Raw genomic sequence first — 21,362 nt, forward strand, 5'->3', positions numbered from 1 at the left:
TCGTGGGACTTTCTCAGATCCACTCAGACTTCAGGATGAACTGATCAGATTTTGGTTGTTAAACATCGCTGAGATCTCACAAAACACACTTTAGCCCATTAAACAACAATTCATATGATAATTTTGACAAAATTCTTTTAAAACAGTTTTGACATTTTCTGTCTTTAAGGTCAGTTTCACTGTGACGTCATAATAATCTGCTGTTATTCTTCGCTATCGGCGGCTGCAGGAAGGAAACGACTGTGTAATCCTCGTTAAGTTTGTCTTCATTGTGCACGAGATCTTAAGTTGCATGAGGTCACAGATTTCTACATGACATCAAACGAGCAACCAAACGGGTCTTATTCGACTGTGGAAATCTAAACCTCACGTTTTTCTGTACAAGTAAACTTTGTGGCTCCGCACTGATGAAGCCACCGACAGCTGGAGCTGATCCAGGTGCAACATTTTAGTCTTTGCACTGTCAGGCTGTCGGATAAAGATAGTGATAATATTGATAATAACTTTATTTGTGCAGCACTTTTTGTGCAAAGATGCAGCCAGAACAGCTAAACAAACCAGGATGAATATGAATAAGTTAAAACAACCAAATAGAACAATAAGTTATGCAAAACAAACAAAAACACAAACACAATAAAAGTCCTTAATTTCCTGTTTAAATGAAGGAGTTGTCAGATCAAAGTGGAGGTTGTTCCACAGTTTTGGGTCAAACAAGCAGAAGAAGAAGAATTTAAGTTGCTGGAGGTCAAAGAGAAGTTGTCTCTTTGATAGTCAGACTTAGTCCTGACATGCATATTTTCAAAGACCAGTGGAGGGAGAAGTATTCAGATCCTTTACTGAAGTAAAAGTACACAGATCCCACTGAGAAAATACTCTGTCCTGCATTCAAAATCTTATTAAGTAAAAGTATGTGAGTACTATCAGGAAAACGATCTTGAAGTATGGAAAGTAAAATAAGTGATGTTGCAGTAAAATGTTTCCTGTGACGAGGCACAAAAATGAAAAACACAAAATGGAGCAAAGAAATCAAAGATCCAAAATAAGGAGCAGAAATCAAGACAACAAAAACGAGAAATGTCTTCATCTGTCTGGACTTTTTCAGGGACAAGAACAACAATCTAAACTCGTTTATAAACTTGATTTATTGATCTTGTTTACGCTCTATAGTATAATTACTGAAGTGCACCCAAACTTTAATTACACACTTATCTCATTTTAATGAAGTATTTTTGTACATCAAGAATTTGTTGTGAAAACTTTTAATTTGCTCTTTTTCATCAAAACAAACTTTACTTCCGTAAACAACAGCGTCGCACGAATTAAACGTCATCACGCTCAGCTGACTGCGACTGCTCCCCGCGTCCACGGGTCTGTTGAATGTGTTGAGTCTGTTGAGTCTGTTGAAACGAGCAGAAATGTAAGAAAGGTGTTTCAGGTGTGTTTCTGTTACTCTCACCTGTGTGAGCACGTGCGCGGGACGCGGCGCCGTCAGGACTGACGTCACGGCTCTTTATCCGCCATGTTCAGCCGCAGACATGCTGTGGACACGTTTCTCTGTTCTGGTGTTTCTGCTCAACTTCAGCGAAACTTCAGCAGCTTCGCACGTCGTCAGGGTGGATGTGCAGAGAGCAGCAGGAGAGCTGAAGCACTTCTGGAGGAGCACTGGTTTCTGGTGGGTCAACGTGAACCGGGTTTATTCTCAAGTCATCCTGAACACTGATGTCACCAAGTCACTGACTGGAACAACGTTAATGTTGTCATCGGGAAAAAACAGACCTAGATTCCAGGTCATGTGACCAATTCACTCAGAATCAATGCCGAATAGTCCCACTGCTCAGGATGAATCGGACACAGCACTTTATTAAAGATTTTGGTGCTCGTTATATTTTATATTAATGTTTTTAATGAAAATGTAGCATTTTTTTCAATAGATTCCAGGTCATGTGACATATTGACTCAAAATCAATGCAGAAATGTCGCCCTCTACTGGTTGAATGAGACATTTCTTTTTATTGGATTTAGTGGCGTAAAAATGTGTAATATTTTGAACAGATATTCAGATTTTTTCAGTCTGTAACCTCAGCACTAGATGTCACTACATGCTCCACCTCAGACGTGTATAAATAGGCTCTTGCTTGTGTTCAGCCCCCCGCTCCCTCACACCCAGGCCCACCAGTTTGACCTGAGCATCGACCAGCAGCTGAACCTGGCCTACGTGGGCTCGGTCCCCCATGGAGGGATCCAGCAGGTCAGGATACACTGGATGTTGGAGCTGGTCACCGCACAGTAAGTACACTGTCTGATCTGCAGGTGCTCCACTGTAATGTCAATTACATGTTTGTACTCTGTTAACCTGTCACTGTCAGCAGCAGGTGTTTGAACACACCGTCTGTTTCACCTGATCCAGCCATTGAACCAGTAACACAACAGCACCAGACTCCCTAAACAAATGTGGTGATTTTAAGAGTTGTTGAGTTAAAACAAACTTTGTAACGTAGTGAAACTCTGTCTCTGACTGATTCTGACTTATTTGTTCCTTCTTGTAAATTCAGCATTAAATGAAAACAGTCAGTTGTTTGTTTCCTTGTACAAAGTGTCAGTTTGTGGCAGCATGGCTGTACCAGCCTGTCTGCTTCTGTGTCTAAAGTGCTAAAGTCTTACCTGCCAACATTTAGCAGCTGTTTGAATACACTGTTTACACTGATTTCACCATTTACACTCAATTTATGAGAGAAGAAACATTTTATTGATCTAAACATGTCACATGTCACATTTTACAAACACACTAAACAGTAACCAGTATAGGCGACTTCTTTGTCCCCAGACTCCCTTTACAAATGTGTCAGTTTAGTGAGTTGTTGAGTTGGAGACACTTTATAAACTGTGTGAAACTCTGTCTCTGACTCATTCTGACTTATTTGTTCCTTCTTGTAAATTCAGCAAATGTTCTACATGAACTTCTTTCTTTACTTGTGTAAAAACATCATGTCTGTTTGTCCCAGTGATGTTTATTTGCATGTAGAGCGGGGAGGTGAGATCTGTGTGTGAGAAGCATGTTAATGACTGAAAGCGTCCACTTGTGATCGGATCACTCAGGACGGATGTTTGATACCAACTGTGAACGGCCTCTTAGTAAAATCAAAGATCTATTGATGGATTCAAAATTAATTATCTTTATGCAACACAGGATTGTATTATGACATTTCTGTTGCTGGTTTTCTGACGAGTTACAGCTGTGTGATGTTGTTGTTGTTGTTGTTGTTGTAGAGATATTGGTGGACGACCTCAGTACAACTTCACTAAACTGGACCAGCTGATCGATCTCCTGTGGATTAACGGCCTCCGACCAGGTATTGAAAAGTGTCTCTTCTTTGATCCTGCGTCATGTTCACTGAACATTATTGAGGCTCTTTTGTCCCAGATCAGGTTGATCAACAGGAGAGAAGATAAATCCACTTTTTAATCCCAGAAGTTTAAAAGTAATCTCTGAGCTCTCCTCCCGTCGATCAGAGCAGAATCTGATGTTTACAGATCAAAAAGCTCAGCTGGTCAGATCCGATATCAGCTGATCTCTGTTGTCTGTTATTATCTTTCTCTTTTTTTCAGGTTTTGAACTGATGGGCAGCGTCTCAAACTACTTCACCGACTTCGAGGACAAATCTCAGGTGATCGAGTGGAGAAATCTGGTTTATCTCATCGCCAAGAGGTACATCGGTGAGTGACAGCCGTTTGTATTTATTGTATGATGTGTGTGCTCCATACTTGTGTTGTCACGATACACAAATCTCTAACTTCGATTCTCTACCTCGAAAAATGCCGATGCTCGATACCACAAGTAAAAAATCAACACGACATTGAGAGATAAGATTTACAATTTTCATTAAAAGGTCAAATATTCTCAAATATTCAGTGTGGATATTTATCGACTCCGTATCCTGTAATCACGGTCTGTAAAAATACGTGATGAGACGTGACAGACTTTTCAGCCTACTTTGATCGAAGTTACTCAGAAAAATACGTTTATATTTATGTATCTGTTCGATTGATAAGAATTGTATTTTCTAATTAAATATCAAACATTGCTGGATAATTTCAGCCTGTTTATCCTTCTCAGAAACACTCAGGAATAAATCTCCATAAATAAATTTACGTAACCAACAACTATAAGTAAACTAAAACTGAATGTGCTCCTGCATGATGTGATGTCATGTTTTTGATTATTGATTATAAATCACAGATAAGTTCGGCCTGGGAAGCGTTTCTCAGTGGAACTTTGAGACGTGGAACGAACCCAACAACCACGACTTTGACAACGTCAGCGTGTCAGTTCAAGGTGAAGCCGCTGTGCATCCTAACACACTTTCATGTCATAGGATTTATAGTTTTAAAGATACATTATCTCCAACCAGCCTGCTGTGCTGTGCTGTGTATGAGCTCTTCTGTGGTGTCACAAACTTCTCCTCAGGGTTTCTCAACTACTATGACGCCTGTTCGGAGGGTCTTCGTGCTGCCAGCAGCCTCCTGAGGTTCGGGGGTCCGGGGGACTCCTGTCACTCTCCTCCTCACTCGCCGTTCTGCTGGGCCATGCTGCAGCACTGCTACAACGGCACCAACGTGTTCACTGGAGAGACCGGGGTCAGGATCGACTACATCGCCCTGCACAAGAAGGTCAGAACAAACTGAAAGGGAGGTTTTAGATTTGTGTCTGTCAAATGAAGTACTTACAGCTGCGAGACGTCCTGAGAGAAAGAGGTTGTTTTTGGTTCCAGTGGAGAGTTTTAGTGTCCAGATGTACCGTTCCTGACAACTGTGACATGAAAAAGAGACCAAACGTAACGTGAATGAAAATATAGATTTTCATCTGGAGTGGTGGTTTTTGCAAGATCTCGCAAAAGTATGTACATCTTTTTTTTTCAGCCTTCCAGAGCTCCGACTGAAGACAACATCTCCCATCATCCCACGCTTCTTACGTCCTTTGTTTTGATTGGGAGACCCGTCGCCGCAGAAACTACATCCTGTGTAATTATTTGTGCTGATGTCGTTGTGGAAGCTGACTTCCTGTCTCTGTCCCTCAGGGAGGAGGCTTGTCCTTGCCCATCCTCCAGCAGGAGGTCGAGACCATGGAGGAGATCCAGGAGCGGTTCCCCCGGTTCAGGAGTCTGCCGGTGTTCAACGATGAGGCCGACCCGCTGGTGGGCTGGTCCAGGCCTCAGGAGTGGAGGGCTGACGTCACCTACGCTGCGATGGTGGTGAAGGTGAGCTGGAGGGACGAGCGACATCATGTTTGTTCGCCGGAGGGTGAAGACCGACTGAAGTGTCGACTGAACTAGATTCTGTCACAAACCTCGGCAAGTAAAAACAAAATATAACTTAAAATAAAAACAGAATATAATCCTCTGTCCTGCTCCCTCCAACAGGTGATCCACCAGCACCAGGACCTCCTGCTGGCAGACCCGAACAGCACCATCAACTACACCCTGCTGAGCAACGACAACGCCTTCCTCAGCTTCCACCCTCACCAGTTCACCCAGCGCACACTGACCGCCCGCTTCCAGGTCAACAACACCCAGCCGCCTCACGTGCAGCTCATCAGGAAGCCCGTCCTCACCGTCATGGGCCTGCTGGCTCTGTTAGGTGAGTAGCTCTTTACTCGTACAGATCTGTGATCAGATCACTCAGGATGATGTTGATACCCGGTCTGAGCAGATCTTTTTCCCTGTGTGTGATTCATCTTAAGGAGAGACTCAGGTTCTGGCTCAGGTTCGGAGCTCAGCAGGAACCAACAGCAGCACGATGGGAGTTCTCGCCAGCAGCCACAAACCAAAATCACCCGGCGGCTCAGACAGCTGGCAGGCGGCGGTGCTGGTCTACAACAGTGACGACAACAGCACCTCCACCGACACCGATGATGTCACCGTGTCGTTGAGAGGACTGGCGGCACATGAGGGTACGTTTGACAAAATGCTGCTGGAGAGAATCTTCTCAGGTCCGAGTGAGCGGTTCCTGCCAGTCCTGCCTGTTAATCAGTCTGTGTGTCTCCAGGTCTGGTGTATGTTGTGTATTACATCGACAACAACGTGACGAACCCGTACGAGCTGTGGCGGAGCATGGGCAGCCCCGACTTCCCCACAGCACAGCAGTTCAGACGCCTCAGGAGCGTTCAGGTGAGACCAGACTGGATTCTTCTCCTCACTTTCCTCTCAGGGCCGATGCTCCTACGCTCTGCTCGTCTCCTCCTCTCACAGTGTTCAGAATCCAGCTGTGTTCGTGGACTGAACATCTTGCTCTGTGCAGCTTTAATTAACACGTCGGATGTCATTTTGTCAGGAGCCTCGTGTCGACGGACCGTGGGAAGTTCCTGCAGGAGACACTCTGACTCTGAAAGCCAAACTGTCTCTGCCCTCCGTCCTCCTCGTCCATGTGTGTGCTCGGCCCAAAGCAGCGCCAGACCAGGTCAGTACCACCACAACCTGAACAACAGTGTTAAGTGTTCCAGAGGAGATGATCATAAACTTTTCCGACTTTGTGATCAGGCCAATGGATTACGCTTCATCAGCATCACCAAAGGACAAGTCCTGATCGTGTGGTCGGACCGCTGCGTTGACTCCAAGTAGGTGAACGTGATTATTTCTTTATTTTTGGGAAGTTTTGGCAGCTAAAAACTTTACTCTACTTTTTAGCAAAGCAACATTATTATCATGTCTCGTGTTTAAAGTGCCCCGGAGGGCCAAAACATAAGCGGGGGGCCACAGGAACAACTAGTCCCTCAGGGTCTGTGTCCACAGGGAGGGGCCAACAGAAACAGACAGAGCACTCTGAAAAAAGAAGAAAGACTTCCTGTGCAAGTGTCACTCTGCCTGCCATGCTCAGATTATAAAAAAAACCCAAAATATGAACAGTGATTCATCATCTGACGAGCATCATTGAACGTTACAGCGGGCCAGTTTTGGCCTGTAGCCCCGGCCGGATGAAATAAAACTCACCTAGTAGAAGATATGAATGCAGGTGGCGCTGCCTGGTGGCTGAATCCAGTCCTACAAAAACAACCACTTAAAAAATAATCCTGAGAAGAAAAAAAGAGAAAGAAAATCAGCTGCCAAAGCTTCACAGATCAAAACACTGTCCCCTCAGGGCTCCTGTAGTTGTGCAGCGGTGCAGCAGATTAACCTCAGTATGACTGTTAAATGCAGAACACATGAAATGTGACCACAGCAACAGGAACCACTGCTTCCTCCCTCACTGATGAGTTTGAATGTCTTCGTATCTGCAGATGCATTAAGACGTTCGAGGTGGAATTCTCCTCAGACCAGAAGGTTTTCAGCAGAATTAATTCTCAAGACACCGTCTTCACTTCTTATGTTCACTCACCTGGTGAGAACTGTTTCAAAGAGCAACAACACTGAATTTTCTTTTTTAAACTACATGTTGCATAAACTGTGTTGTGTTGTGTTGTGTTGTGTTGTGTTGTGTTGTGTAGTGGACCAGGAGGTCGGAGGTCTGTACAGAGTTCGAGCTGTGGACTACTGGGGACGGCCCGGGTCGTACTCGCTGCCAGAGAGGTACTCGGAGGAGCAGTAGAGGTCAATACTCATATCAGGTGTTTTCTACAGCTTAGATATGTTTTAAAGAGGTCAGTGTGCTGATTATATGACACAGACGTTACATTTCACAGGCTGGGTTATTTGTTTGTTTTTGCTCGTCTTCAACAGACCACTTTAAGAGTATTGAATGTAAGTGATTAAATCTGATAATCATCAGCTCAAATTCATTAATTTCTGAAGCTGCTGGAGTTTTATTAACTTGTGCACATAGACAAAGGGAGTGAACACAGTCTGTCCTGGTAGAAACCTTTTTAAAGTCGCTGCTGGCAGCATCAAGCTCACAGAAACGTGATTATCATGGCTGGTACTTTAGTTTTTAATAATTTTGGACAACAGCTCAATGGCCCAGAAGAATAATATGTCAAGTATGATGCATTTGCATCACACATAATACTTGTTAGCTGGATATAATTAATTGTTGACTTGATGGGATTTGTTGACGGTAAGAAAATATAGTCTATCACCAGACCAGCTGCCTCTGTGTTGTACATCAGCCTGTCCACAACTAAATTAGTATGAAAGAAGACATTTATGAGTTGAGCAGTGACGTCGTCATCAGAAAAGTTAATGGACCGTTTTTACTGTGAAAGGGAAACAAACATCTGAAGCTGCGTTCATCATCATTTCCATGGTTTGGTGTTAAATGATGTATAAAACTATGATTCTTCAATCTTCTGGCAGATATTTGGCAGCATAATAACACACAGAATGTAAACTTATAACTTTTTGTACTCGGATGTCAAATCTGGAAAATGTGCAGGAACCCTGTATGTTGTTATTGGTACGAAAAATAAATAATATCACTGATCAATGAGATGAATCATTCACTGATCTCACTGTTACAATCAGACAAGCAAATCAAATGGATGCATTTATCTTTTATCTGTAATCTGTTTATAGATTTTTAATTTTCTATTTTTTATACTTGATTAGTGATCAAACTTTTACTGATGCAAACACATAAAACACAAAGTCAACGTTCCCGACAGTCGTTTTTTACAAAAACAAGTACAACAGAGTTTCTTTACAAAATTTATTGTCAGCATTAAAGGATGTTTCCACAGAGCAGATGTTACCGTTCAGCGTGACAATACTGTACAAACAGTCAGAGTTTACATTGGATTTGGCTTGGATGCATATTTTCATCTTGGTGGTGTTAATGACATGTTTTAAAAGGGAGTTGAACTGGATTTGTCTGATTATTGTTTCCTGTGACGTTGGAACAAATCTTAAGATGAAAGGATTATTCTCCTCTTTGTGTTTCTGAGAGGTGCTCTATCTGATGATCAATCCAGTCTGATGAAGGGCTGAACAAACTCCAGATCAGCACGAGTTTAGCAAGCTCCTGTTCAGAGATAGAGGAGAGGAAACGGTGTTAGATCAGTTTGTGTCACATTTACTCCAAACATGGAGAATAAAAGCAGTTCAGATTAGTTGTAAACGTGTTAATGTGTCTGAAGTGGGTGCGTGAGCTTGACGTGCTTCAAGGTGAAAATAACGTCATTTCAAATCAATTTGGGATCTTTTGGGCCTCAGGAGACTTGGATTACATGAGACGAGCTGACCAAACAACTAACCAATTAATCGGGAAAATAATCAACAGATTAATCCACAACGACAATAATCATCAGCTGCCGCCCGACAATGCTGTATTTCATTGTACGCTGATGATGTCCTGTTGTACTTGGAGGATGCTGACCTTTCGGATGGAACGAGGATGTAAACAACTTCTTTTCAAATCAGTTTGGGATCTCGGGGCTTTTGGAGACTTGGGCTACACCAGATGAGCTGTATGGAGCCATTTTATTATTAAGTAATCATTTCTGGTGGTCCCCACCTGCAGCAGCTGTTTAGCAGAACGCTGCAACACTGTTTTCGCTGTGAAGCTCCAGAAATGTTTTGTAGACCACGAAACTTCCCTCGACTTTCTATCAGCATTGGAGTGAGGTGAACATGACTGAATTTAATTATTTTTTGGTTTGTTAAATGTAAAGATGTGCATCAACTCGATCCTTTTGCTCATCGGTCGCTCTGTTAGCTGGATGTGGTGGACTGAGTACGTACCGGACTGCAGCACAGGCTGGAACTCTCCGGCCATGCAGATCTCCTCTTGCTTTTGGCGGACGACTTTCTGGATGGCGGGGGGGAGGCCACGGGGGTTGCGTGAGAAGACCAGGGAGTAGCCGTCCTCGCAGCTTCCGTCGTCCTTCACGCTGCGGCAGGCGTAGGTGAGGGCGTAGTTGTCATAGTCGGTGTCAATGACCCAGTAGTTGTCACCTGAAGGAGCAGAGAGGGAGAAGTCAGCCTCGATTGTGTGAGAGAGATGGTGTGTGTGTGAGAACACCTGAGGAGGCTTACCGCCACTGGACAGGTAGCTGGCCAGTCCCTGGTAGTTCATGAACATCTTGCCGGGGGTGCCGGGGTCGGGTACGGAGTACTGAGCAGCCATGTCGGCACACACGACCCAGAACCTGGATGTCAAGTAAATGTTAAATCAGTCACATATCTAAGCAGGGATGGAAACCTTTACGTATTTAAACATGTAACTTTACCTCTGCTACCAGATAGATTTCTTTAAATGACAAACACCCACCCAAAGAGAGTGACTCTGCCCCTGGAGGAGGCGACCATGGAGCCGTCGTCTCCAACAGTGTATTCAGCAGAGATGTTGTCCTGCAGGAACAAACCCTCAGGGTCCTTCTTCTGCAGAGCGTACCACTTCCCTGCATACTGTCGGGGGAAAACACAAAGATGAATATGATACACAAACTGTACTGTGTCAGAAGTTTGACTTTCAGGTACTTTTATTTTTACTATAATTATTATTTGGTTCAAGATGCAGGCCAGCTCTCTCTCCTGGCATTAAAGATCAGGTTTTATCTCGTTTTAAATATTTTGAATGTTTGACAATGTCAACACTTTGGTGTACTCACTCTCTGGGGGTCGAAGTCGTCTTTGACCGTGAAGCTGTCGACCACGCAGGAGGCCAGGCTCTGCTCCACGCAGGCCAGGATCAGCAGCACCAGGGCGAACATGTGGAAGTCCATCCTGGCAGAACCGAAGCCGAGCACGTTAACGTGGGATTATTCTTTATTTACAGTTCTTTATGCTACTTTAATCATAGAATAATGCAGTTTCCAGCACAGTTTGAAGAGTCTAGCTAAAGAAATACAACTCCTCCTTACCTCGAGTGTAGATTGAAGCGGCAGGAAGTTGTCGGTGCAGAGTTGCTGCGGTGTGCTGAGAAGACGGCAGCGAGCCTCTTTATACCCGCAGCACAGACGGGCTCACTGATTATTTTCACTTCTTGAACCTAAATGCAGAGTTTAAATCTAGCGTTAATCCAGTTAACGAAATCCCCCACAGTAAGCTGATGATCGCTTGCTTTCAGCAGTGTATAGGCTTTATGTAATGTGTTTGAGGGCTCTATAATGAGATACATAACGGCAGACGCTCCGGGGTCAAGAGGTCGCCACCTGAGCCTCAAGTCACACGTCCACGGCGAAGGTGTTTACCTGAGCACACAGGTGCACCTATAAAGATTTGTTGACACCTGCTGAGAGAGTAATCTGATGCAGGCTGATTGAAACTCTGAGACGTAAGATTTTATTATGATTTTGGCTTGTTTGAATCCAGACATCTCTTGTTTTTATCGTCCATCTTCAGGTAAAATATTCCCAAATCTACAATCTACTGCTCCCAAGCAGAGTGTTGTACAAGTACCCAAACGTGATACTTGGTAAAAAAAAAAAAAAGATATGGTGTTATAATATTACTTGAGTAAAACTGCAAGTCACCCATATGAATAGTACTCGAGTATCATCATGAAGTAAATGTTGATGTCACGGCTACAGAATAATGAAACCAGTACTGTACTTTAGTACAATTTTGAGGTATTTGTAGTTTGAAATTTGTACTGAAGTATAAAAAAGCAGTAAAAATGCTGCTCGTCATGATCGTGACCATTTGATTCTTGGGCAGTGATGAAATGTAACTAAGTAAATGTACTAAATAACAAAAGTAATTTGTCAAAAGTACCACTAAAAGTAAGAGATGCGTATATTAACCTGTATGTACATACTGTTTACTGTGGGAGGACAGATTATCTACCTGAGTGTAGTGGAGTAGAAGTATAAAGTAGCAGAAAATGGAAATACTCAAGTACAAGTACCTCAAATATTTACTGAAGTACTAGATTATAAAAACAGAACTGTAAAAACTTCATGAGTATTGCAGTTTATTCTTGAGCAGTGATGAAATGTAACCGAGTACATTTAGTACTGTACTTAAGCACAATTTAAGGTATTTGTACTTGAGTATTATTATTTTCTGCTACTTTTTACTTCCACTCCACTGCATTTATTTGATGACTTTAGTTACTAGTTACAAAGTAGCACTTTTTTAAATTAATTTATTTCATCAGCCATCGAACATAAAAAAACAAACTGTCCGCTTCTATTATTTATTATTATTATTTCATTTTTCCATCAGTGCTCTGTTCAGAGACAAAACTGTTTATTTTGATGTAAAACATAAAAAATCCACAAAGTTTAAAGATGTGAAAATGAAGGACAAAGAAGCATTTTCACATTTACGAACAATAATAATAAAAGGAATAATAACATTTTTAGTCCTTATGAAATACAAGAAGCAGCTCTGAGCCTTGATTCATGTGATGTCAGCAGGGCTCAGCTGGTCGGCCTGCTGTCAGTCGCTCGGTTAAGTAACACCATCTTAATGCAGAAGCTACTCTGAAAGCTACCACTGACTTCACACTGGAACAAGTTGAACTACACAACAAAGACATTTAGTTTGGTTTACTAAAAAAAATAAAACCCAGTATTCACGGGAAAGTGCAGGAATGTCAGCTTTGAGTTACAGGAGAGAAAAACTGAGTCCTTTTCTTTTTATGGCCTAAATTTGTTTGTAGTTTCAGAAGTTAACTCCACAAAAAGTAGTTTAACTTCCAGTTTAATGACTCGTAGTTCACTTCTCCTCAACACTGAACGCTGCCAGAGCCTCCACCTGTTATCCAGGTGGAGACGTGAGGAGGGAACAGCTGAGGCGCGCTGAAGGAAGTTTACACCAGTTCTGCACCAGCAGCCGTTAAAACCAGCCGACCACAGCGAGCGGCTCTACTCCAGCAACACAGCTTCATCCAGACAGTGCTGCTTCAGATGAATTTATCAAGATCATTTCTGTCTTTTCTCAAAAAGAGAAGCCTATTTTTAGACTTGCTAATGTTTCTAAGCTCACGTTGTTTTGTTTTAATTCATCATCTCTCATGTCTTATTCAGTTTTTTTTTAAATCTCCTGCTTAACTCTGCCTCAGTGACTTTAAAATGCACATTTCTGTCTGAAGTTACGGCACAAGTTCAGTGTAAACAGTCGCACGTCGAGTCTGTGAAAATAAATTAAATAATTAGATTTGGATTTGTTACAGAAAAACAGAAATATAATTTGAAGTCATTACTTTTAGAATAAACTCTTAAAAACACATTACTGTTATATAAAAGTTCCATTTCTACATAATAATAATTTAATAAACAAATTAAGGTTTATCTAAAAGTCTCATTCAATTTATTTAATTTATTCACATTGACTCAACCTGACAGAACAACGTTGCATCTAATGTGACACTTTAAATTGAACTTGGTTAATAGAATTTAATTGAAATCTTACATGTCATTAAAACACTTAAAGTCAAAGTTTGAGGCAAATTATTGTTTTTATTGTTTTTTAAAAATGACACAAAAGATGCTGTGAGCAGATCACTGTAATCCCAGTCATGCGACGACTCCCCTCGCTGCTCCTGACCAGGTATTTTGGTTAACAACAGTAGGTGAGAGCTGAGAAAAGACTCGGAGCGTGTCAGTAAGTTCAGCTGTATTTTTAGTCGGCCTGACATTGTTGTTGGTCCGATAATAACCTGTCCTGAGGACATTAGGTAAGTTCTCTGTGCTGCTGCGTCCTGTCAAAACTGTCAGTCTGACACGTGACCCGTCAACAGCGTTAACTCTCTAATCTGAAAACAAAAGCTACATTTAAATGATCCTCTTGACACACACTTACTTAACTGGAGGTGAGACCAGGTAGACATGATGGAGCCACGTTGGGTCACTGTGAGGTTGCATAACGACGATAAGAACAGCTGATTGTCAGAGATGAATATAAGAACAGGCATTCTTTGTGTTTTATACATTTAAAAGAGATTTGTTTCTTATTTGGGACATCTCCAGTGAAATCAGACCTGGTACTAACATCCATCCTGAGCGATCCGATCACAAGCTGAAAGCTTCAAGTCTGTCGGTTCACACCTGACGTCTGAATGACCTCGAGGTCAACAATTGCTGAATTATTATGAAGACCCAAATAAGTCAGAATCAGTCAGAGACAGAGTTTCACACAGTTTATAAAGTGTCTCCAACTCAACAACTCACTAAACTGACACATTTGTTAAGGGAGTCTGGGGACAAAGCTGTTTAGTGTATTTGTAAAATGTGACATGTTTAGCATCAATAAAATGTTTCTTCTTTCATAAATTGAGTGTAAATGGTGAAATCAGTGTAAACAGTGTGTTCAAACAGCTGCTAAATGTTGGCAGGTAAGACTTTAGCACTTTAGACACAGAAGCAGACAGGCTGGTACAGCCATGCTGCCACAAACTGACACTTTTTACAAGGAAACACACAACTGACTGTTTTCATTTAATGCTGAATTTACAAGGAGACGATGATTCAGAATCTGTCGTAGCAAGGTTTTGCAAAGTTTGTTAATTTTGTCTGAATGCATCAACTCTTTAAATTGCATGATTTGTTAAGGGAGTCTGGTGATATTGTGGTTACTAGTTCAATGGTTGGATCAGTTGAAACAGCGTGTTCACAAACATCAGCTGTTCATTTTGGCAGGTTAACAGACCAAACATGTCATTTAGATTACAGTGAAGCACAGAGATCAGTGTGTAATCCATTCTGTCTGTGGCTGCTTCTTGTTTCAGAGGTCAGGTGAGCAGGCGGTCCTTCAATGTGGTCCAGGACGCACATGCGTAAAGTTTTAACATGATTTTTTGGTGAAAATCCATGACACGAACAGGGAAAAGTTCTGGAAAGTGGAAAGGTTCATAGATTCACATACTCGTCAATACCTAATTGCAGCATCGGAGGCATTGCAGATAGTTATCGTATCAAAACAGCCCTAAAAATAAGTAAAGAAGATCCTGTAGTGATCCTGAAAGTTGTTGTGAAACAGGAAGCAGGTTAACATGATTTAAATTAAAAACGCTGCCTTTATTGTGATGATAAAATAATTTTATTGTAACATCTGTAACAGTGACTGCAGGAGAATCAGAGGTCACGCTCGTAAACAAAGACAAAGACTACATGTTCATGTTCTTCTGCATTTATGGAATTGCTTCATTACAAACGTGAGCTTAATAACTTATGAGTGCGGCTGCATTTGCAGTCTAAAAATGCTGAGTTAAAGAGCTTTATTTCATATCATGTAACTAAGTTTACATCACTGTGTGGTCCAGAGAGGAGCTGAAATATTCAAGGTAACAGTGAAAACGTCCACAACACGGGAGTGTCTGACAGGTCGGGACACGACGTCGCCATCGTTGCTCCAGGAGAAGGAGGCAGAGGTTGGAGATTGCACATAGAAAATCCTGAGAGCTCAGCAGCTTTACTTCAGGATGGTGTCTTCACTCGCTGTGAGGAGAGAAGATAGAAATATGATTCACAAGAGCAACATGCAGATGACTGAACATGTAGACACGTGATGGACGAGGCCGATGAGGCTACCTTCTGCTAGCTGCTTGGCAATGCGCTCCTGCTCCTCACGAGCCTTTTTCTCCTCCTCCTCGATCCTCCTCTCCTCTGCTGCAATCGGCTTCAGGTGGTCTGAGACAAACAAGAAAGAAACATTCATTAAGGAAATGATCGAGTACGAGTCTAAAGTGTCTCATCCTCCTTTAAAAATATGCAGCAGGAATTGAACATAGATGTTTCAGCCTTTACTTCACTTGGATGCAGTCCCTGGCCTTAAAAATCTGTCGGGGTGTTACAATTGAAATGAGCTTCCATCAAAATCAAAAGCAGGATCTGTGATTCTCGCAGTATTTCTTTTCTCTCCACCTCGGAGATCACATATCATACAATGTACAACATATGGAAACTGGTACTCTACATTTAACCCGTGTAAGTGCCTGGGGACCAGCTCCAGATCAACCTAACGTACGTAATGTAAAGTCCGCACAGAGATCTCAGAGGGATATGAACCCAGGACCTTCATGCTGTGAGGCAACACTGCGACACCAAGCTGCTGAGTGCTTAACATGGTTGTATCTCACAGGTGTTCCAGTAAAGTACACTGTGTACAATGACTGAGAATAACTCACCATATCTCCTTTTGCCGTAGATGATCCCAGCGATCAAAGCTGAATATCTTGCTGTCTGTGAAGGAGAAAAAGATCCAAATTAATACCAGTCGCACCGTCACAGCAAAGTCTTCATATATTCTCAGTCATTCAGGTGAAAGAAAGTTTTTATAATATTAAGGTGACGATAACTGGACTCACTCAGAGGCTTCATCACTTCTACATGAATAAAAATAACCAATCAAGAATACCTAGTTGCTAAGGCTGCATAATATTCTGACAGATGTGACTCAAAATTAGTGGGAACAATCATTTTTGGGGCAAGTTTTTCCTCACTCGAATCGAGGGTCGAAGGACAGAGGGTGTCGTCTCTGTACAGATTGTAAAGCCCTCTGAGGCAAACTGTGATTTGTGAATTTGGGCTATACAAATAAAATTTGATTTGATTTGATTTGATTTTTGTATCATAACTTTCATTTTAACTGTAGAAACTCTTAAAAGATGATGATGTGACATTTGTTGGAGTCTGTTTTCTTACATCTGGAGAACATGTGTAGGTCATTCATCATAAGGCTGTTTGACACACAGGTTATCAAAACTAGCAGCTTCTTGTGATGTTAATATTACACTTGGACATATTGCGCTTTTGATTATATTTCAATCAATCGTGCAGTCAGACAAGAAGCCTTAGTTTAAGAAATTGTATTCAGCCCTTCTGAGCATTGCTTCACCCACTGAACTCCCTATATTACTGTAGTAGTTTAATGAGACATTGGTCATGGGCACAAACTACACATCTAACGCAGTTCAATTCTAGGTTTGCAGAAAGGTTGGAAACGAGTCTTGAATTCGGCAAAAACAGAATCCACCGAGAAGCTTCCGTTTCAATAAAATCTGAACCTGAACATCTTGTCCATCTGTTGTTTGCAGCCTGTAAGAGGTGAAAAGTACCAGCAGTGGGCGACAAGCTGAGTCTAAAACATGATGAGTTACAGGTGAATTAAATACTTTACTGTAGGTAAACTTTTGCAGAAGTAAAGGATGCAATGTCGTTAATAAATTGCACACTGGTGGATTTTATGTCTGTTATATCCAAGGACGTTTCTATTTATAAGTCAGTAGCGCTGCTAAGTTTCAATGGAGCCGATCGTCTGAGCCTTTAGCAAAATCAAAGGTAACATAATATTCCGGTAATGCACGTTAACATCCAACAAATGCATCATGATCCACTTCAAAACAACTGTGTTTACTTATCAGGTCTTGGTTTGACAACAAGCTTCAGTAACGTTGCAGCGATACAACTAGCTCTTAGCTAGCAGGCTCCCTTGCTAGCGGTTAGCAGGTTAGCGTGCTCCGTGCAGCGAACAAACTGAACCACGACCGCAAATTTAATTTCACACCAAAACCTGAATAAACATTTTTATATTCTTTGTTCTGCGACACGAACCTTGATCAGAGGCGACACTGCGACCGGAGGAGCCATAGTTTCCCAGCAGGCTAACAGCTAGCAGAGGTCACTTTATCACCGCAGGGGATTCTGGGAAGAGAGTCTTCTTCTTCTCTGTGTTTTTTTTTTAACCGCAGCTCATAAAGAGATGTCGTCATTGTGGAACTGCTGCTGCCACCTGCTGGAGGAAACTAAAATCACCTCAGTGGCGATTTGTAGATTGTTCTCCAAGAAATTAAAGTTTTCAGTCGTCACTGTTTTAAACTTTATAAACTGTGAGTCTACATGTTTGTAATGTATTTTTTACTCATCTGTTTATATGATTTACTAACAATGAAAATGACATTTATTCTGTTTATATACATTTTTTTTTATTTTAACATTGCTTTGTTATAGAGCCCGACCGATAAAGGATTTTTAAGGCCGATACCGATACAAATATTTGGTGATTTAAAAATCCGATATTCCGATATATCAGCCGATATATATATATATATATATATATATATTAAAAAAATCCAGAAACGTGTAATAAAACATACAACAGATTTCCGTAACATTAGTTATTTGTAGTTATTTATGAGTCCTCACTGAAATAATATGATAATGCAGTTTAAAAATAAACTTGTTTGTTTTATTGTCACAACAGAACAGAGGAACATCAAAATTACTTGCTAATTCAGTTTCACTCTCGGCTTACACCTAACAGCAGCAAAACTGGACATGGTAGTCACAAATTTTGTCATGCTTATTTGAGTTAAGAGAACTGATGAGGATGTTCTTTTAATTGTCATTCAAGCAATGTATTTCTCGTGACAGTTGCCATGAACACACTCCACCGATGATCTCAGTCGTGGGTAACTGGTTCGCTCTGCCCGACTCTGGCTGGATCAGCTGGTTGTCGGGTTTGTGGCGTTCTAAACACGAGTGCCACCAACAGGGACGTTGTAGAGTGTCCTCTGGTGGAATAAATATGCAACGCCAACACTTATAACATGGTTGAAGGGTGTTTCGTCCGTTCTTATTTTATTTTTTAAATATTCATTTATCGGCCATTATAAATGCCGATACCGATAGTTTGGAAAATGCCTAATATCGGCCGATAATATCGGCCAGCCGATATATCGGTCGGGCTCTACTTTGTTATGTCTCACGCCAATAAAGCCCATTTAAAGGACACTGTGAAATTCAAGCTCAGAATTTTAATATTTACAATATTAATGAGGTAATAATACAAGTTTCCATAAGTGAAAAAACAAGCTGTTCTTAGAGGAAAATAAGGTCCCAGAACACTGCTGAGAAAGGTGGCAGGGTCCGCCACATATAAACAAAGTATGAGTATGATAAACATAGTTTGTTTAATATCAGCCAATGAAGATCTTTCTCTTCTGATTTAATATTTCTTCACCAAAACTACAGAGTGCTCCTTTAAACTGAATTGACTAGTTAGTTACATAGATTAATAATTATATAATATAGCTATATGTACATATTTATAATGGCAAATAATATAGAAATACAGAACAAATCTTTGCTAATATTTATGATCTTATTTTAGATGTTTAGTTCTCCTATTAGAAAAAAAAATATTATCCAATCAAGACCTTCACTGTCTCCTCAGAGAACTGTGTCATGTGCTTTCTCTCCATCTTAAAACGCTGCAGCCACGATCTTTTTATTAATTGCTCTCCGGACACATCCTGTTGTATATCCCATATCTCATTTTATTAATCAATCCAGTATGATGGGATCGGAGACCTGTCACATCTTCCATGATATCTCCAACAGTCTCGACAAATCTTACCTCTCGAGATAATTTAAGTAGTATTCAGTCTGTGTTGTTGCTTTAATGCATCTGCCTCAAATCAGCAGCTGTTAGAAAATGCTGAATCGCTCTATTCTATGTTTTGTTTCTGTTATTTAATAGCATCAATAGTAAATAGTGGATGCACGATATATGTCAGACCAAGAAATTATCAGCCTGATATTGGGAAATAGAAGAAGAAGTGGACGGAGAAGAGGAATTAAATCATCAGTCATCAGTATATGTGAGTGTGTCTTACCCTCAGGTGTGCATAAAATACAGGTTATGAAACTTATTTTTAAAATGTAAAAATGTAAGAAGTTATTTTATTGGAATCAGCTGAAAGGATCCATATCTTGCACCACCTGTAATTATTACTGAACTAAAATATTCAGCTTACTACACACAGAGAAAAGGTTTGTTGCAATAGCAGATGTCATCCAGAAGAGGTCAGTAGAGACGTTGGCAGTCAAGAATGAGAGTTCAGTGAGCAGTAAAATGTTTATTGAAGCAGAGCGTCACACTGCATTATGTGACTTAGTGGCATTTAAATCATACTGCACACTTTGTAGGCAAAACTATCGAACAGGTCAAACAGGTGAAGCAGCACCTGTCTGTGAAGGTGTAGCAACACCTGTCTGTGAAGGTGTAGCAGCACCTGTGGAGGTGTAGCAACACCTGTCTGTGAAGGTGAAGCAGCACCTGTCCATGAAGGTGAAGCAGCACCTGTGGAGGTGTAGCAACACCTGTCTGTGAAGGTGAAGCAGCACCTGTCTGTGGAGGTGAAGCAACACCTGTCTGTGGAGGTGTAGCACACTCTGTAAGCAGCAGCACATCAAAACATTGCAACAGAGACAGAAGCTGATGCGTGTTCCTCAGATCGATGCTGGTTCCTGAACGACTGCTTATAAAACATATTTTCACACATTTTGAATTTGATTTTAAGTCACAAAAATCATCGTCTCATTCTGGACGACAGTAACGATGTAAGCAGTCAAAAGTACCCAAAAGTCATACTTGAATTAAAGTAAAGAGGTGTTAGAAGATGACTTTAGTGAGAAGTGACAGTCACTCATGAATTTTATATTTGTACCTGAAATTAAATGTATTTAAGTATCAAAAGTAATTTTCTGGCAATTAATGTACGTCAGTATAAAAATAACAAGGAAAAGTAAATCATACATTATGACTTGTTGTATATCTGTTTTCTGCTGGTCGACCTGCATTTCTCTGATTATCAGAATCTTTGTTTCTTTTGCACTACTTTGACTCTGATGTAGAGTAACTAAATACATGTAGTGGAGTGGAAGCATAAAGTGGCTCATAACCGTTGGTGCAGCTGCACCGTCACATCACATGGAAACATTTCCGCTGTGTGCTTCAGTTTAGTAACATTTCCTCCAAATAAATCCTGATAGTTCATGTTGCTTTTTCTTCCATTTCTTTGTATTTCTTCTTGAAAAGCAGTTACACTGTATAAACAGAGTTTTTGGTTTTATGCCTCTGACTATTAACAACAATATGGTGCCATGTCGGCCCAGTCACCAGGATCAGACGGATACATTTGTTGGAGTTTTGATGAGGGACAAAGCGTTTTAACATTTGTAAGTGTGACAATACTGCGAGACGTTTTGTGTGGATAGACATCAGATAGTTTTGATAAGAAGTCGGGACATTTCCAGTCATGTTTGTGGCGACAGCAGCAGGTATTTTAAGCCAAAAAATGATCTTTTCCTATCCGTAGCCAAGTGGTTTTGTGCATTAACCTAACCAGATCATTAACACAGCGTTGTCACAACATAAGACTGAAAACTTAACCTAGTTGCAACATAAAGAAATGTAAAGTTTTAAATTTGCGTTGCAGAGACATTCTCTTCCAACATTTACTCTGGCGATTGGGTCGTTTCTGTAAACAAAATCCAACATTTAAACTTCATTTTCTCCTCCTTGCTGCATATTTCCTTTCATTCCCAGCTGGCTTAGAGAGGCTGTAGACGGCCATGTGCTTGGGTGATCCCTCACTGGCTTCCCAACAACAAACGCTCAGTCAGGTGTGCCACTTCGTCTCTGGTACCTGTTTCCATACATTCACCGCAGTCACAGTTTTACACACATGCAGACTCAGACCCAGAGAAG

At 41.2% G+C, this 21,362-nt stretch overlaps 3 protein-coding genes across 3 annotated transcripts; 1 reads left to right on the top strand and 2 right to left on the bottom strand.

The window, feature by feature from the left end:
* Positions 1-1,363: 1,363 nt before the first annotated feature.
* On the top strand, positions 1,364-8,413 carry idua (alpha-L-iduronidase). The gene is made up of 14 exons (XM_084360039.1): positions 1,364-1,672; positions 2,146-2,286; positions 3,268-3,350; positions 3,607-3,714; positions 4,238-4,333; positions 4,466-4,668; positions 5,076-5,255; positions 5,418-5,634; positions 5,738-5,947; positions 6,043-6,164; positions 6,328-6,453; positions 6,534-6,610; positions 7,271-7,371; positions 7,478-8,413. Exons 1-14 carry the CDS (start codon positions 1,536-1,538, stop codon positions 7,576-7,578), a joined length of 1,902 nt encoding a protein of 633 aa, XP_084216165.1. The 5' UTR covers positions 1,364-1,535; the 3' UTR covers positions 7,579-8,413.
* Positions 8,414-8,544: 131 nt separating this feature from the next.
* LOC311261528 (purpurin-like) lies at positions 8,545-10,648 on the bottom strand (the record flags this gene model as incomplete). Its single annotated transcript, XM_084360233.1, has 5 exons — positions 8,545-8,946; positions 9,666-9,878; positions 9,960-10,072; positions 10,195-10,331; positions 10,535-10,648. 5 exons carry the CDS (start codon positions 10,646-10,648, stop codon positions 8,936-8,938), a joined length of 588 nt encoding a protein of 195 aa, XP_084216359.1. The 3' UTR covers positions 8,545-8,935.
* Positions 10,649-14,983: 4,335 nt separating this feature from the next.
* Positions 14,984-17,546, bottom strand: atp5meb (ATP synthase membrane subunit eb). Its single transcript, XM_084358898.1, has 4 exons — positions 17,423-17,546; positions 15,997-16,051; positions 15,401-15,499; positions 14,984-15,307 (listed from the first exon to the last, which is right to left on the bottom strand). Exons 1-4 carry the CDS (start codon positions 17,456-17,458, stop codon positions 15,282-15,284), a joined length of 216 nt encoding a protein of 71 aa, XP_084215024.1. The 5' UTR covers positions 17,459-17,546; the 3' UTR covers positions 14,984-15,281.
* Between the last annotated feature and the right edge of the window lie 3,816 nt (positions 17,547-21,362).

Source organism: Pagrus pagrus (genome assembly GCF_965226575.1).
Source record: "Pagrus pagrus genome assembly, chromosome: 8".
NCBI classification, from domain to species: domain Eukaryota; kingdom Metazoa; phylum Chordata; class Actinopteri; order Spariformes; family Sparidae; genus Pagrus; species Pagrus pagrus.